Below are 16,855 nucleotides of genomic sequence, written 5' to 3'. Positions count from 1 at the left end.
TCTTCTAATTATATGTAACTTACCACTTCCATGTTTCCTGTCTTCCCTTTACCAGCAAATTCAAAGTCCCTGCAAATATTTAGCATTCCAATGGCAACTGTTTTATGAAAAGCACATGTGTTAACATATTGAGCAAATGCCATCAAAATTGCGAGAGAGATATAATTAGCAATGGATATTAGAAAATTCGATATAATTATAATCATCTCTACAAGTGTATGATACGCACTAGCCTCCTTCACTGGCCTCCCCTGAAGAGAAGGCCTGCTACTAACTGCTTGCGCATGCGCAAAATTATTGATATATTTTCCCGTAAAATGTCCTATAATACTGAATAATAGTAAATTTATCACGAAAATATCCTGACAAAGTATTGAAAGTCATACACAGAGCTATTATAGCTAGCTAGCTAGAGACAGAGCTGTAGGTTTATTGTACAGCTATTTTCTTTCTGTAGCAGTAGTATAGTAGACTTTTCACCGAGTTAGTTAGTATTTGATGGGCGTGGCCTGTCCATATAGGCTCTTGTCAGCTTTCACTCTGTTCAGACGTTTGTCATCCACACTGTTGCTGGCTGTGAGTCTTTTGTTAACATAGCAGGCTAAGGGTAGCTATCAGAATACTATCAGATGGGCTAGAAACCTTCAATGGAACCTTCTATCTACTTCCTTTAATCCATTTCCGCCCTCGCTCGTCTAGTATGTATGCAACTCGTATCGATGTGGGAGGGGCCAATATGGAGAGGGAGGGGCTGTCGTCCAGGACTGAGGAAGGAAGCTCAAAAAAAACTATGAGCAAATATCAGACACTGCCTGGAAGAATTCGAAATTGATCTATCATTATAAGACTTTCATTTGTATGTTTTATTTTTTACTGTGTAATTTATCGTATAATTATAAATAATTAATAGAATTCTTCCAAAAAAAAACAAACACCCGAATAAAAAGAGGACACTTATAATTATTATAACGAAAGACAATTAATTTAGTTTGAGAAGCAATTCAAGAGATCTAATCAAGTGTTGTTTCTTAAGAGACCTGCCTGCTTCAAGTGTTCAAATGTTAGATGACATCACTGGTGCATTTCCGTACACCAACACAGTCGGAGGCAGCTGGCCTGAGGGGAGAGGAACGCATGACATGAGGCTATGATAGAGTGGTCTCAACCAGAACACAAACTTATAAATCAATAATGGGCCAAAAAGCTATCTATTGATACTTATAAATCGATGATCTTTACCAGGACCAAAAAGCTATCATCTATTGATACTTATAAATCAATGATCTTTACCAGGACCAAAAAGCTATCTTATAAATCAATGATCTTTACCAGGACCAAAAAGCTATCTATTGATACTTATAAATCAATGATCTTTACCATCCCTATAAACACATGGTTAAGGGTCATTCAATGCATAAAACTAAAACAGACAGCACCAAACTTTCGGTTCTGTAATTGAGGTGCTTATAAACACCCAGTGCTCCAACCATATAAGTACAGTAACATGAATAATTAGAATTACCGTATTATTAGAGGGTTTTGCAAACATCAAACGTATGCTAACTTTGACCAATTTGCATAGTAAAAATTAATTGCAAAACCTAAATTAGTACTGGTAAATACATGATCCTTGCCAAAAAAGAAAATAGTTATTCACTCGTAAAATATATTCTAGTAATACGGTACATGTATGTACACTCAACACAGTAAACTCACAGGAGAGTGTATCCATAGCATCATAGAAATCTTTAGCCTCTCGTAGGTCGTCAGGGATAGCTGGCAAGGACGTGAAAATAACGGAGGCATTGCTCGAGTGCTCCTGCATCAGACGGTTAATCTGAGTGTGGTAGTGGGCACTATGCAGGGAGAGGGCAGAGTTCGTACGGAAGCTCTCAGAAAATGTCCCAAATTCCTCCTGCCCTGGAGGCGATAACATCTGGACAGAGAGAAGGGAAGCAAGCGACACATGACAATCTGTTGTAACAGTACAGTAGCGTATAATTACACTAGACTACCAAGACTATAGGCCTCGAACAATCATAAGGAAATCAGAAGTAGTCAACAGATCAGATTTATGTGTGACAGTCATATGACACTCACATGAACTTGTGCGGAAATCCTAGTCTCAGTGAGCAGCTCATTCAGTATCATTCGCTCTGACCCCGTCTCCTCTGAAGGAAATAAAGAGAGAAAATGAAGACTTGGTGATGCATAATCATTAGAACTATAATTTCTATTTTGTTTGTAGACCCAGAGGCATTGCTGGATGCTGTTCATTCAATTGTTATTCGCTTCTAAAAGTAAGTCTAGACATTTGGAAGCAACAGGGTAGGATAAAAGTATAATGGATAAGACAATAACTTACTTTCGACGACGACAAATATTCGTATCTTGGTACTCGACTTCCAGTCCCCCTTCATATTGAGTACACAAGCCAGTTGCAGCACGAGCATGAAAGTATTGTCAAAGCCCGACTCAAAGGTGACTTGATGGGGCCACACGTCAATGTAAGGGTGGGCCTTCAGCTGCTTCTTGTCTAGAGTTTCAAAACTGTAAGGGGAGGGGGGGAGGTATTCACACTAATAGCACAGTAGAATTCACCCTTCAGTATACATGTACTATACTATAATAACAACATTCTGAAGAAGGACAACTGCATAAAACTGTTCTCCAAGCTTTCAGAAATCAAAAAATTACTGAAATTGGATCACCAGAACATAAGGTATGGCTGTTCCAAGTTGGAACCAATATTTGATATCCATGCAGTGGTATTCACATAATAACAGCCATAAGGCCTGGCTTGAAACAACACTGATACGTTTGTCATACATTGTACCGACACTATTAGAGTTAGGAGGTGCTCACAGTCTTATAATAAAGGCCTTCAATATTATAGCTTTCGATATTATAGCTGGGAACGTTTGTAGCACCAACCAACACTAATAGGAAATGTTCAAGAGTTAGGGACACTATTGTGTATAATATCACCCACAAAGGACTTAGTTGGGACGTTTGTCAAACATTGTAGCACCAACACTAATAGGAAATGTTCAGAGTTACACTGTTGTGTATATAAAGGCCTTCAATAGTATAGTTGGGAACAACACTAATAGGAATGTCCTGCCTCTAGAGCAAGGGTACTCACTGTCTCATGATGCAGACATTCTTGCCCATTATGCTAGCATCCTGTATCACACCAACATAGTCATCCAAACTCAGCACCTGGTCTTCAACCTGAGCATGAAAACAAGAGGCTCGATCATCACTGCACCCACACACACACACACACACATCCACCCACAGCAAAAATGTGCAGTACAATGCCATATGGTAAATACAACGCCTGTAGTATATACATGTATGCATGAAAGGTACGTTGTTTTTTAAAAATGTAATATTCTAGCGAGCAAGATAACTGCTATCCCATAAACTCACAGCAGTCCTAATAAGCGGCAGTTCTTGGTTGATTTGATCAAACTTCTCCACGGACTGGTCCCGGATGAAGGAGCGGAATATTTGCGGTCGTTTGCTCAGTTTGATCTTAAGGTTGATGAACTGGCTTCTAGGGATACTGTCGTCATAGAAACCCAACGCTATAGTGTTCGGCTTCATTCCACCGAGACCAGCAGTCTGTGCAGGAGGGGAGGGAGTAATAGCAGGGGCTACACACTTAGAGGGTAGGAGTTGGGGTTTAATCTAGTTAGCTACGAAAACAGGCAAAAATACGTACACACACACACTTACACATGTGTAATAACAGCCTATGCTCTTTTTTTAATGGAAAATTAGGGCCGGAATGCATTAGAAGTACGTACAATGCAGGTACACAAATGCAATCCGAGTTAGATCTACTATAGACGCATAGTTCCATATCCTCTCCCCCCCCCCCCCCTCCCCAACCAACTCACGGCTAGTAGGTTCTGAGTCCCCATTCTGATGGAGGGAGCAATGCTTAGCTCAACAAATGCCTTCACTTTGGAGATCTCCACAAATGTCAACCAAGCGTTCAGCTGGCCAGTGTAGTAGTTGGCCGTCTGTACGTGTGTGTGTGGGTGTGTGTGTGGGTGGGTGTGTGCGTATATATGAATGTGATTAACGGTACTACGCAATGATGTAATAGGTAGTAAGGATCAAAACAGTTAAATGGGGGATGCAAATTGTATGTTCAAATTACATGTGTGTTAAGGGCTTCTATTCACAGAATGATCCTGGCCTCACCTCAAGACCAAGCTGGACACTATTACATACAGTGTAGATTACACGTGCTTCTAAAAGTTATAATACATGTACACTTAGTTACAACGTGTCCTTGCTTGTAAGACTAAAGCTCTCCCTTCTTATTTACCTCCCTGCTGAATGGTCGTGGTACAACATGCCCCAGTACAAAGAGTCCTCCTTTCTTCATATCATTGGTGAACTCAATGAGCCCCAGTGATGATCGAGGATTGTTCACAAGCAGCAAAACCTACACACACCACAAACCATGGCAACTGAAGTCGTCACAATATTGCACAAGTACATGTACAAGAAGAGGGAATGCTATTAGAGAGCAGCATTACATACTTTTTGGTTGAGCCAAAATAGCAACTTACATATAGATGGATGAAATTTTACCAATATACAATGCTCATTCACCACACCCCTGACCACACCCACTCACCTCAGGCCTCCAGAACTTGACGTGGTTCTTCCTCTTGTCTAAGCGTAGGAGGTATTTGCGCACCTGATGATAGATGAGTGCCTGAGAGACGTCACCCCACGGAGTGGCTGGCCCACGGATTAGCAGGTAGATAAACAAGAGGACCATCACAGCTGGAGGGAGGAATGGATTCTTTCGTATAGCTTGCAAAAAACTTACGGGTGATGAAATAAACTTGTGCGTGCAAAGGCTACTTACCAATAGTGACACCAGCATACTCTGGGCTTATGACGAACATTAGTATCACACAACTGAGGACACCGAGGGCAGCTGTAGGGTAACAGAGCAACGTTAGTCATACACGCACACACACACCACACACGTATATACAGGCACACAGGCATACACACACACACACACACACACACACGTATATACAGGCACACAGGCACACACACACACACACACACACACACACACGTATATACAGGCACACAGGCACACACACACACACGTATATACAGGCACACAGGCACACAGGCACACAGGCACACAGGCACACACACACACACACACACACACACACACACACACACACACACACACACACACACACACACACACACACACACACACACACACACACACACACACACACACACACACACACACACACACACACACCACACACGTATATACAGGCACACAGGCATACACACACACACACATACACACACGTATATACAGGCACACAGGCACACAGGTACACACACACACACACACACACACACGTATATACAGGCACACAGGCACACACACACACACACACACACACGTATATACAGGCACACAGGCGCACAGGCACACACACCACACACACACACACACACACACACACACACGTATATACAGGCATACAGGCACACAGGCACAGGCACACACACACACACACACACCACACACACGTATATACAGGCAGACAGGCACACACACACACACAATGTATAGGGACTCACATGTGTATCTGGCATAGACTTGGAAAGTAGGTCTGAAACAGGAGATACAATAACAGCAGATAAATGTACAGTCAGTGTAAACATCAATCAGAAATTGAAATCCGAATTCCCACATTGAGTGTATAATTTTGTATGTTAAGTTTATCTTATACAAGTCGTGCCACTCCAGAATTATCCATAGTTACACTGTAATACATACATGCGTGTACTAGGGGAGTGTACCTGAAATTAACAGCTGAAGCGAACTTGAGAGCAAAGCAAGCCAGGTTGACCACACCATAGGAGACGAGGAAGAACATGGTCACCAGCGGAGCAATGGTGTTGAACTGACCCAGGAACAAGGTGATCTGAGTGGGGGGGGATAGCAACAGTACATAGATAGTAATTTAAATAACACACTTGCCTTATAAGCATTCTAGCCTACATGTAGCAACTACACATGCACTCTTGCAAATGCAACATCTTACGTCCTTTAAAATTAGCACATTTTTGACTACTAGTTTTACAGTATACATAATTAAGTCATGACATTGCATTCACACCCGGCCATTGAAGCTATAGAACTTACTAAGTGCAAAAATTCATTTCATTCAGGTCAGAGTTGACAACATTAGAATAACAGCTACACATTATTTTGTTAATATCCACCCACTGTATTTGACAAACTAATATCATTACCAGTTACACATATAAATTATGTCGTCATGGCTGTATAATCTCCATACCTGTACCAAGAACCAGGAGAGCAGTACGGCAGGAATGGGATTCTGACTCTTGCCAACTGTCCACGTAAAGGGATGCAAAATACCACCTGGAATTAAGACACAAGATAATTACATGTTAAAGTTGAAATGTTCTGGTAAGCATACACAAAGTTGAAATGTCCTGGAGCCTACACAAAGTTGAAATGGCCTGGAGCCTACACAAAGTTGAAATGGCCTGGGAAGCCTACACAAAGTTGAAATGTCTTGGCAAGCCTACACAAAGTTGAAATGTTCTGGTAAGCATACACAAAGTTGAAATGTCCTGAGAAGCCTACACAAAGTTGAAATGGCCTGAGAAGCCTACACAAAGTTGAAATGTCCTGAGAAGCCTACACAAAGTTGAAATGTCCTGGGAAGCCTACACCAAGTTGAAATGTCCTGGGAAGCCTACACAAAGTTGAAATGTCCTGGGAAGCCTACACCAAGTTGAAATGTCCTGTAAGCCTACACAAAGTTGCAATGGCCTAGTAAGCATACACAAAGTTGAAATGGCCTGTAAGCTAAGTTGAAATGTCCTGGGAAGCCTACACAAAGTTGAAATGTCTTGGTAAGCGTACACCAAGTTGAAATGGCCTGGTAAGCATACACAAAGTTGAAATGTCCTGTAAGCCTACACAAAGTTGCAATGGCCTGGTAAGCATACACAAAGTTGAAATGGCCTGTAAGCAAGTTGAAATGGCCTGGTAAGCATACACAAAGTTGAAATGTCCTGGGAAGCCTACACCAAGTTGAAATGTCCTGAGAAGCCTACACAAAGTTGAAATGTCCTGAGAAGCCTACACAAAGTTGAAATGTTCTGGTAAGCCTACACAAAGTTGAAATGTCCTGAGAAGCCTACACAAAGTTGAAGTGTCCTGAGAAGCCTACACAAAGTTGAAATGTCCTGAGAAGCCTACACAAAGTTGAAATGGCCTGAGAAGCCTACACAAAGTTGAAATGGCCTGGTAAGCCTACACAAAGTTGTTATTATTATAAAGCCTGGGCAGACAAGGAACCTCTATATATAAAAAAAGCATCTACTTGAGAGTCACAACAACAGCTTAACTATAGGAGTGACACTCTATATCAACACAGAGTCTCCCTCCCCTAGCCACACCCCATTCCCTCGGCTCCCCTGGACTCACTAAACAGCCTGTCCTTGGCGAGGGCCTGTAGCACTCTAGAAGCTCCAATGAGGTTGGACAGAGATGCTGAGAGAGTGGCTGCAAACACCCCCAGAGTCATCAGTGGGGCAAACACATTGATATACTGTGTGCGTGTGTGTGGGGAGGGGGGGGCATGAAGAATTTTGTTTTATAATTGTTGTAATTCCACAAAAGTTCATATTAATTTTCGGACAAAAATAGCCGTCTAGAGGTGTCCATATACACACACGTGGCTATAGACATTGCTACTCTCTCACCTGGAGGTAGTTGTAGTTGTGTAGCATCAGTTCCCTAGGCACAGTGAAGGCTATAAAAGTGACTAGAAGATGTGTGTGTGAAGGTGGTGTGAGTTACCAAGCAATAATGACATCATTATTATCAACACATCAAGACAAGTAATCAACATATACACGGAAAAACTCAATCTACAGGACAAGTAGCATGATGTGATGTGGGTGTTATTCTCACAGAGGATGGCGTATATGAGCATGGTAATGCCACAGGCTAGCAGAGTGCCCTGGGGGATAGAGTAGCTTGGGTTCTTCAGGTCTCCAGATATGTTAGCTCCAGCTGTGTGGGTGTGAAAGGGAGAATGAAAACGGAAAAGTTGAAAAACAATATAGTAGAAACACACACACACTGACTGAAGAAACACATTACAAGAAAATAAAATAAGCACAGTCATATCCTACGGAAATAACAATTACACACACTACATCAACATAAACATCAACATCACCTAGACTACCAGCCAGCTCAGCCTTACCGGTACATACAAGTGAATAGCTATAGGAAACCACAGAGGAACAAAACAAGGAAGCTATGGTGAGTTTGCCAAAAGTGGGTGGCTGGGCTGGATGTCATATGGATTAATCAACAAATGCCAGGATGATTAAAGTGGTAATACGGGTTCACAAATGTGTATGTGTACAGTGGAAGTAACCTGTTAATTGCCAAGGACATAAGTGCACGCTTTAAAGATACCACATAGTTTCACATAACACAAATGCATAACATACTTACATGTACAAACATAGTACACAAGTTCAAACACTGCGGCCCTCAGGCCTAAGTCACTACTGAGCCAATATATCCCATGTGGTACCCACTGTATACGAGACTGTATACTAGCTGATACTCACCCATTATGCCAGAGCATCCATTGAACATGACAGCAAAGACCATACTAAAGTTCTGGACTCCAAAGGCTTGATTAGTGTAGTCAATAGTGTAGTTGGACTGTGTGTGTGTGTGTGTGTGGAGTTAGTGTGTGTGTGTGTGTGTGAGGGGGGGTAGAGTTAGTGTGTGTGTGTGTGGGGGGGGGGTACAGTTAGTGTGCGTGTGTGTGTGGGGGGTACAGTTAGTGTGTGTGTGTGTGTGGGGGGGGGGGGTTAGGGTTAGTAGTGCATACAATCATGTAAACAAACCATGAACACAGTACTGCAACTATAGTAGGTGAATAGCCTCTAGTCAAGATAATCACATCCTGCCAGCTAATGCTCACCAGAATCACTTACATATCATGTACAGTGTCACCACCTGGGCCTACTCTAGTGGTGCTATATCAGGGTAGTGTAGGAACTAGCCCAGGAAACTGGCATTTGTGTACAGGATATGCAGCTACTATTCCCAACAGTTTCTAACAATACAGTTTTTTGGTTTATGGGATGGTTTTTTAATGAGAAAAACACAAGCACAGCAGATCACATAATAGAGAACAGCTGTATGTAAGAGCACGTGCATTGACACTTAGAAAGGAAGTGTAATATTTGCTTATTCATATACTTGTCAAAAAGCCAGGATTATATTATACCAGGAGTTTATGAAGGGGCTATATGTACTCCTGATTGAGAGATAATTTGGAAACATGTTGAGAAATAAGAACAGTGTTGACCGTATGCAGCCATGTATAGTGTACGGCACACGTAATACTGTGAGTGTTACTAGGGGTGACTCACCCCTAGGTTGTTGAGGAAGGTGTTCCAACTCCAGCTGGTGTAGTTTAACAGAGTCTCATTCCCATACCACATCTGAGGGCACGGATAATATACATGTACATGTACGTGTATCAATGTTGGAAGGCCATCTTAGAGAGTTCTATCATATGGCATGATTTGACACCAACAATACATCTATACGACTACCCGAAACCCACCAAAACAACTGCGGAACCTTAGAATACAACAAGGCCACACACACACAACTGCGGCACCTTAGAATACAACAAGGCCCCACCAAAACAACTGCGGCACCTTAGAATACAACAAGGCCCCACCAAAACAACTGCGGCACCTTAGAATACAACAAGGCCCCACCAAAACAACTGCGGCACCTTTGAATACAACAAGGCCCCACCAAAACAACTGCGGCACCTTTGAATACAACAAGGCCCCACCAAAACAACTGCGGCACCTTAGAATACAACAAGGCCACACCCACCCACATCCACACAGTGACTCACTGGAAACAGATGATTGTCTACAGGCACTGTGATATTTCCCATTGGGCCTAGGAAGCCAAAACTAAACTGCAGAGGAGGAAGACAAAGTTAGGCATACTGAAATGTTGGCAACACTAGACTAGAGAGTTGGCTACTCACCATTGCAGAGGCCAGTGACAACATTACAGCACAGAATATGATAAACGTGGCTTTAGCAAACATCCCTGCAGGAAAACAGTTCCTTATATAAGCAGAAAAATTGGCAAAACTTTTAATATCATAGCTAGTAAGAGCAATACAGTGGGCGGTATTAAAGAATCACCAGCTACATGGAGGGGTACAATTATACTCTCTAATTGGCACTCTTATATAATGACATCATTTTTTCAAGAAAAAAAAACCTCTTTCAAATTACTCTAATTTGTTGAGGCTCCACTGTTATGATACAATGCTGAATGTCTCTCACCTGCTCCAATAAGACACACTATTAGACAAAAGAAGAGAACAGCCGTCCCGTACAAGAAGTTGAACCAGTAATTGCCAGGGAGACCACAATCATCTACCGTGTGTGTGTGTGTGTGTGTGTGTGTGTGTGTGTGTGCGCGCGTGCGTGCGTGTGTGTGTGTGTGTGTGTGTGTGTGTGAGAGAAGAACCACTAACTACATTGAACAACAATCAGCTGGGGTTGTAAAATAAAGTCAGACAAAGGAGGGCCTAAACTGCTGCCAGGGGTACACATTGCTACAAAAGTCAGACAACCACAATGACTCAGCACATAGCTAACAGCTGGGGCTGTTGTATTTCCAAGTGAAAACCCCAAAAGAAGGGCCTGAACACAAACTTAAAAGACCACTCTAGACACTGGTTTGAAAGTGAGACAGCCACCATGTAGCCACCATGTACCAAGGCCTTGCCTCCAACACAGTCAAACCACTCACCACATCCAGCATACTCCACTAGAAGACTGCCTCCCTCTCCAAGATTACTGACCAGGGCTTCCACAAAACCTGCAGGTGTGAAACAACACACGATAGATACAGAGACTGTACTGTGCAGTTGTGTCCTTCAAGGGGACCCTGTAAACACAGTCTGTATAAAGATGAACGAACTATGCTGTATATACACACACATAGTTTTGTACTTATAAGTGACCGGTAAACACAGGTAGAAGCCTAGAGATGCTCCTTCAAATGATATCATTAAGGATGTATATGCAGGCACACAAACAGTAGTAATCACATGAGGAGAATAGCTTTGAACCCATTAGCTGCTCAAATTGGCTGTGCTATTTCAGAGGATGTAAGCCGTGTGGGAAGATATGTAAACAAAACCAAACCTGGGGTAATTACACAACAGGATGAGAACACTACACACACTCACCGATGATGTAGGCAGCTGAGGCAAATATGTTGGCAACGAAGAAGATGATACCCACAGAACCACCAAACTCCGGACCAAGTGCTCTGCTTATCATGACTGATCAGGGTTAAGGATTTAAACACATGCGTACACATACTAGCTGTCGTGTTGGGCATAACATATTCATTAATAATGATGTCATTGATACACATAGTAACTGTCATAGTGTCATACAGTGTCATAATTACACTGATCAATAATATTGATTACAGAACAGGACAGGATCTCGAGTTGTTGTTTGCCCGACGATGGTTTCTACCGAGTCATTCTCTAGAGTGTAGGGATAATATTCAACTTGAAAAGAAATTGACTCTAACTTGAATAGAACCTATAATCAACATAGTTCCAATTTAATTAGCTGGAAAAGTATGACTGAACATAATTATAACAACATCCCCCTTCGTTAATCTACAAAGAGTGCTGCCATTAATCCCCAAATAACCACATCTACACAGCCTAAATAAAACATATATATAGTAATCATCATACAGTGTCATACAGTGTCATAATTACAGACACTGATCAAGACAGGATCTGCAGTTGCAACACCACAAGATGTTGCTCAAGTGTCGACTAGTGGGACAGTAAACAAATACAAGTTAATTTCAGTGCAGGTTAGCAGATTACTTTTCACCCGCTTGAAATGTTCTGTTAGTAGTTTCATAGCTTATAGGTGAAATGAATAATGTCATGTACACAGTGTTCTGACAAAAATAATAGTACATACAGGAGATGATCAGTGCATGTCTATAATACAGGGTATAGTCAGTGTTCAACGTCTGCCTTGAAGCAACACATGTGCAATAGCAGAATGAATACTTATCTAGGGGGGGAGGGCATAATGGGGGGGAGGGCATAATGGGGGGGAGGGCATAATGGGGGGGGAGGGCATAATGGGGGGGAGGGGTGTATCATAAATTATGATATTATATTATGCATCAGCCTGATTTTTCATTCCAATGTAGGTCAGGTCTCCATACCATTCCACACAATGCAAAGATTCACTTCAACTATGCCAATTTTCTCAAAGACTCGGGACGAACGAGAGAAGCCACAGAACACTACGAGACCAACCAGGGAATCTGGCGTTTTGGATTTTATTGCCACCAAATATATTTAGTGGCTAGTCAATTAGATGATCATAATTCTTCAAGTGAGCCATCCAGCTTAGCTTCCCATGGGCTATTTACTTACACCTTGCCAAATTCTCACCCACTTGGGCAAAATTAAAGAAACCCCTTGTTTAGCCTATATTCCAAATAAGAATCCATTTAGCCTAGGAGCTACAGTATACTAGGAGCTACAGTATACGGAGTCATACACGTATATCTCACATTGTTCTTCTCCAGTGACTTGCATGTCTCGGCCAGTAGAGAGAGGCTCTTGTCTACCACACTCACGAGTAACACAATGATATAAACACTTGTACATAGCTATATGTGTTAGTGTTCTGGACGATTTTCTGAGACACGATAATTATTATATGTACACATGTAGTTCTTGTCAGTTGCTCGGAAAACTTTAATTACAGGGATCTGGATCTAAACATCCACCAAGGTATGTGTTCAATAGTGTCTACTGAGTCATTCTAGAGTGCGGGACAATATACAACCTGAAAAGAAATTGACTTTAACTTTTACAGCACATAGTTCCAGCTAGAAGATTCCATGACTGAACACATACCATGATTAAACACATAACTCAAAATTCCCTCTTTAATTACATTCATTAATCTACAAAGAAAGAGCTAACAGCCGGCCATAATCCCCTGGCTTATGACTTAATGTCATTCAATGACCTAAAAATAAAACAAAACCACGAAGACCCTCAAGGGTTTCCTCAAGCCAATATAAAGCCAGGACCAAAACTACAGGGCCACAAAGTGGAAACACAGTTACTAGTACAACTGTTGCTAGCCAGTGGTCTAAATGAGTTACTCCAGGTTGCAGTCAACACAAGCTAAGGACACTCACTACATGTATATACTACAACAACACAGCATTGGAACACACCCCTCACCCCGGAGATAAAGGTAAGCCATGCAACCTAGGAGCAGAAAATGTTACAACGGTCAATATTGTGCAAGATACATGAAAATTGCAAAAATAATACATGTACGTCCCATGTACGTCCCAAGGCGATTCCATGTAAACACCAATAATAACAAAAACAACAATCATAACATTGAAGGCCAACACGTACATGTAACTAACATTGACTTAACCATGGCTACTGAAGTGCACCAGAAGCAATACAACTAAGCATATCTTATTGTTTGGAATAGCTAAATTCTTAATTAATTATAGCTAAGTTCTTAGCATAACTGTATTCATACTATGTTACTATATTTATTACTATCTACCCACACAATCTCACCATGACCTAATTCATATACTACCAAAATAGCCAGTATCCATTTGTAAAAACAAAATATTCCCTTACAACGGAAGTTGCCACAATCCATGGTAATCCATGGTATAAAAGAAGGAAGTCAGCTCCACAACTGCTATATACAACTGTTGCTAGCCAGTGGTCAGTCAGTGTAAATGAGTTACTCCAGGTTGCAAGCTAAGGATACCACTACCAACACAGCATTGAAACACACATCCTCCCAAGAGAAAGGTAAGTGCATGAAACATACATGTAGGAGCAGAAATGTACAGCTATCAAAGATACCGTATTACTAGAATATTTTGCTGGTGAAAAACCTTTGCGAATGAGCCAAATCAGCAGAAAATTTGACCCTTTGCGATCAACTATTGCGTTCTGGCAAGGATCGTGTGTATTTACTAGTAGGTTTTGCGGATTTTATTGTTTGTTGCGAATCGATCGACCCTCGCAAAGTTTGCAGATGTTTGGTGCTCGCAAAACATTCTAGTAGTGTTATGCACATTTGCTGTAGATTTGCAAGCATAAAATAAGAAATAAGTTTAATACTACAGGGGTTGGTCACAACACTCATTCTGCATTACTAGGAGCAAACTCTGTAGTAACTATAGGTATAGGTTTCTAACAACATGAACAAGTAAACTACATGTCAACTGTTACTATTTATCTATTCACAGATCGCTAAATGAATTCACATACCTTGAAGCCTTTTGTGTGCAGTAACGATCATCCTGGAATAATGGACACGACCTCAACACAACCATCGATAGAGCTAGAGCTAGAGCCAGAGCCATCCAAAGAAGCAGAAGATGGATCCACACAAGACGTCACCATCATAGTGCCTTCATTAACGAGGGAGCAGTCCACAGAGTCTAACAGTTGCACTCCACATCGTAAGAGATTTAAATCCATTGACGAAGACGACAGTGACACCGAGGGCACAGCAGTTTGTTCGCAGCTACCACACACGATGTCTTCACAAACTTCAGACAGTAGTTCTTCGTCAAGCAGCTCAGTTACAGCAACTGTTGCTTCAGTCACAAGAAATATAAGCAGAGAAAACAGCATTCGAAGACGCTCTCTGCAAGAAAGATCACAGGTCCCAAGAAGACGTCCGACAGCTCTGTTCCCACTAGGGAGACAAGAGTCGTGTGAGGGAGGTCGTCCTGCTGAGATGGTGACTCTAGAGGCAACGCCAGTGAAGACTAACAATGGCATCATTCATATCGTGGGACTGGTGAATATATCACCAGTAATACTATATCATAGAGACAATAATAATGTACTGCAAAATAACCCTAGGCAATATAGAAGAGCACATAGTTGTTAAGCACTTCAAAATGTATTTATTTGGCACGTTAAGTATCACAATGTTATTACCGTGTTCATTAAGTTATGTTTGCAATGGGTCGCTTCAGTATAAGTATTCTATGAAACACAGTACATATAGTAAAAGGAAGATTCAGGATATAGCAATTTCCATGGGTCAAAACATTCATGGTTGAGCATTGTCAATTCTCAAATCACCCCCCCCCCCCCCCCCTGAAAATGACTCGCTATACGGTATAAACACTAGGAAAGCCTATAAGTTTCCAGGATACCGGGAAATCATAAAAGTTGAACACTACACACCACAAGAGAGTCACAAAGAAAACCACACATCGGTACACGAAGGCAGGTGTTCTGAGGTACATAGCTACTGTAACAGTGTTAGGATACAGTAAACTCCTCCACCCTCAACGGTGGCACTGGTTGCTATGGCAGAGATGGAGAGCACGGTGAGCATGACCACCAGGTAGCCTAGGATGAGCATCGCCATGGTCTCCCAGAAGCCAGCCTGGACAGGGGGGGGAAGGGGATCAATAATTGTCTCTCAATTTATACTTTTACTACTAAACTACACTCTTGCATTCAAGAAAAAATTGTACAGAAATAGTTCTAAGCTACATTCATTCCTGTATTCAATGACACCTATACAGCAATACTTTAAATTCATGCAAAAGCTATGTACAATTGCTGCATTCAAGGACCCCTACATGTATACAGACTATCTAATGATACAGAGTCATACTTGACTTCCATGTACTGTACCCAAGGTTTCCTACCAGTCTCAACCAGACACCCACACACACTTGCTCACCTGTCCCAAGACAAAGCCAAGCCTCAGGAAGATGATGACAGAGAAGATAGAGAGACAGCACGGAATGGTCACCCCAAAGATCATACCCAGCTTCCGCTCAGTGGCTGCAAGAGAGAGAGAGGGGAAATAAAATAATTGTCAAGCAGGCGAAACAAACTAACTCCTACATGTAAGTGAAACTTTCTTTCTGAAAATTGGAAGCTCCCATTTAATTATCTCTATAACAATCACCCATCAGACAAAGTTGGTTAGGTATCTAATAGTGAAATCTCATTGTCAGAGGCTACAATAGGATTACTAAATAAATGTGCTGGATAAGCACAACACACATACACATTATGATATGGAGGTACGAACACTTTAAAAGCTTGTGTTAGACTTAAATAACAATCTTTCTTTAAATAAACAAACAGTTGGCTTACTGATAATGGTACGGCTTTAATGGTGTGTTTTATGAGGTACGTACGAATACTGTGCCTCCCTTATCAGCTAGAAACAGTGCCCAAGCTCTTGTACAAAAATCTACAAACATAAATTTTCATGAATTCTTACTCACCTTGATTCTTGTCAGCTATCCGCTTGGAGAGCAATGGCTCCCCCTCTCTATCAATCATTGATACGGGAGACGACGCTTCAGTTAATACAGAGACACTCTCACTGTTCACTGAGCCGCTACGGGGTCGATTGGACGCCATTATACTTTGTTTTTCTCTGAACCCAGACCTCGAGCCAGCTTGCACAGACACAGTGAAAGCTTCCACGGACATGGCGAAAGGTCAAGTTATAAATAATTAATTTTTGCTGATACTGCATTTAATTAGTTTTACTTCAATCACACAACGCCCTCGACTAATTCATTAGCTTTGCCAAGAGCTCTTGGCTTTGCATAATTGTTATATACAAG

The 16,855-nt window shown here is 41.6% G+C and overlaps 1 protein-coding gene and 1 long non-coding RNA gene across 5 annotated transcripts; one reads left to right on the top strand and one right to left on the bottom strand.

Moving 5' to 3' along the window:
- Nucleotides 1-881: 881 nt before the first annotated feature.
- On the bottom strand, nucleotides 882-16,757 carry LOC135340382 (solute carrier family 12 member 9-like). 3 transcript variants are annotated; one of them, XM_064536716.1, is made up of 26 exons: nucleotides 16,508-16,757; nucleotides 15,952-16,055; nucleotides 15,531-15,648; nucleotides 11,385-11,480; nucleotides 10,943-11,011; nucleotides 10,471-10,563; nucleotides 10,164-10,228; nucleotides 10,026-10,091; nucleotides 9,523-9,594; nucleotides 8,707-8,803; nucleotides 8,033-8,134; nucleotides 7,822-7,883; nucleotides 7,544-7,667; nucleotides 6,381-6,466; nucleotides 5,878-6,002; nucleotides 5,656-5,687; nucleotides 4,898-4,969; nucleotides 4,661-4,812; nucleotides 4,346-4,465; nucleotides 3,909-4,034; nucleotides 3,436-3,630; nucleotides 3,146-3,234; nucleotides 2,366-2,550; nucleotides 2,101-2,171; nucleotides 1,717-1,936; nucleotides 882-1,116 (listed from the first exon to the last, which is right to left on the bottom strand). In XM_064536716.1, exons 1-26 carry the CDS (start codon nucleotides 16,716-16,718, stop codon nucleotides 1,055-1,057), a joined length of 2,814 nt encoding a protein of 937 aa, XP_064392786.1. In that variant the 5' UTR covers nucleotides 16,719-16,757; the 3' UTR covers nucleotides 882-1,054. The 3 variants fall into 3 exon arrangements, with proteins under 3 accessions (XP_064392786.1, XP_064392787.1, XP_064392788.1); XM_064536717.1 differs by lacking the exons at nucleotides 15,531-15,648; nucleotides 15,952-16,055; nucleotides 16,508-16,757 and adding exons at nucleotides 11,572-11,751; nucleotides 14,511-15,341; XM_064536718.1 differs by lacking the exons at nucleotides 15,531-15,648; nucleotides 15,952-16,055; nucleotides 16,508-16,757 and adding exons at nucleotides 11,572-11,693; nucleotides 14,511-15,341.
- LOC135340447 (uncharacterized) lies at nucleotides 13,296-14,629 on the top strand. Of its 2 annotated transcripts, none has more exons than XR_010396354.1 (3): nucleotides 13,296-13,455; nucleotides 13,830-14,045; nucleotides 14,489-14,629. It is a non-coding gene; the product is annotated as an uncharacterized LOC135340447 (long non-coding RNA). The 2 variants fall into 2 exon arrangements; XR_010396353.1 differs by having other exon boundaries at nucleotides 13,297-13,455; nucleotides 13,874-14,045.
- Nucleotides 16,758-16,855: the final 98 nt, after the last annotated feature.

The sequence above is a fragment of the Halichondria panicea genome, chromosome 8, assembly GCF_963675165.1.
Source record: "Halichondria panicea chromosome 8, odHalPani1.1, whole genome shotgun sequence".
Lineage (NCBI taxonomy): Eukaryota > Metazoa > Porifera > Demospongiae > Suberitida > Halichondriidae > Halichondria > Halichondria panicea.
This window is presented reverse-complemented; position numbering and strand designations above follow the sequence as displayed.

Bases quoted from the DNA above. Each gene is read 5' to 3' on its own strand.
- LOC135340382 (XM_064536716.1), bottom strand. From the start codon at position 16,718: ATGTCCGTGGAAGCTTTCACTGTGTCTGTGCAAGCTGGCTCGAGGTCT. The intron at 10,092-10,163 runs GTGAGTAGCCAA...CCTCCTCTGCAG, and splicing joins TGTCACTGGCCTCTGCAATG to TTTAGTTTTGGCTTCCTAGG. The intron at 1,937-2,100 runs GTGAGTGTCATA...CTCTCTGTCCAG, and splicing joins GGATTTCCGCACAAGTTCAT to ATGTTATCGCCTCCAGGGCA.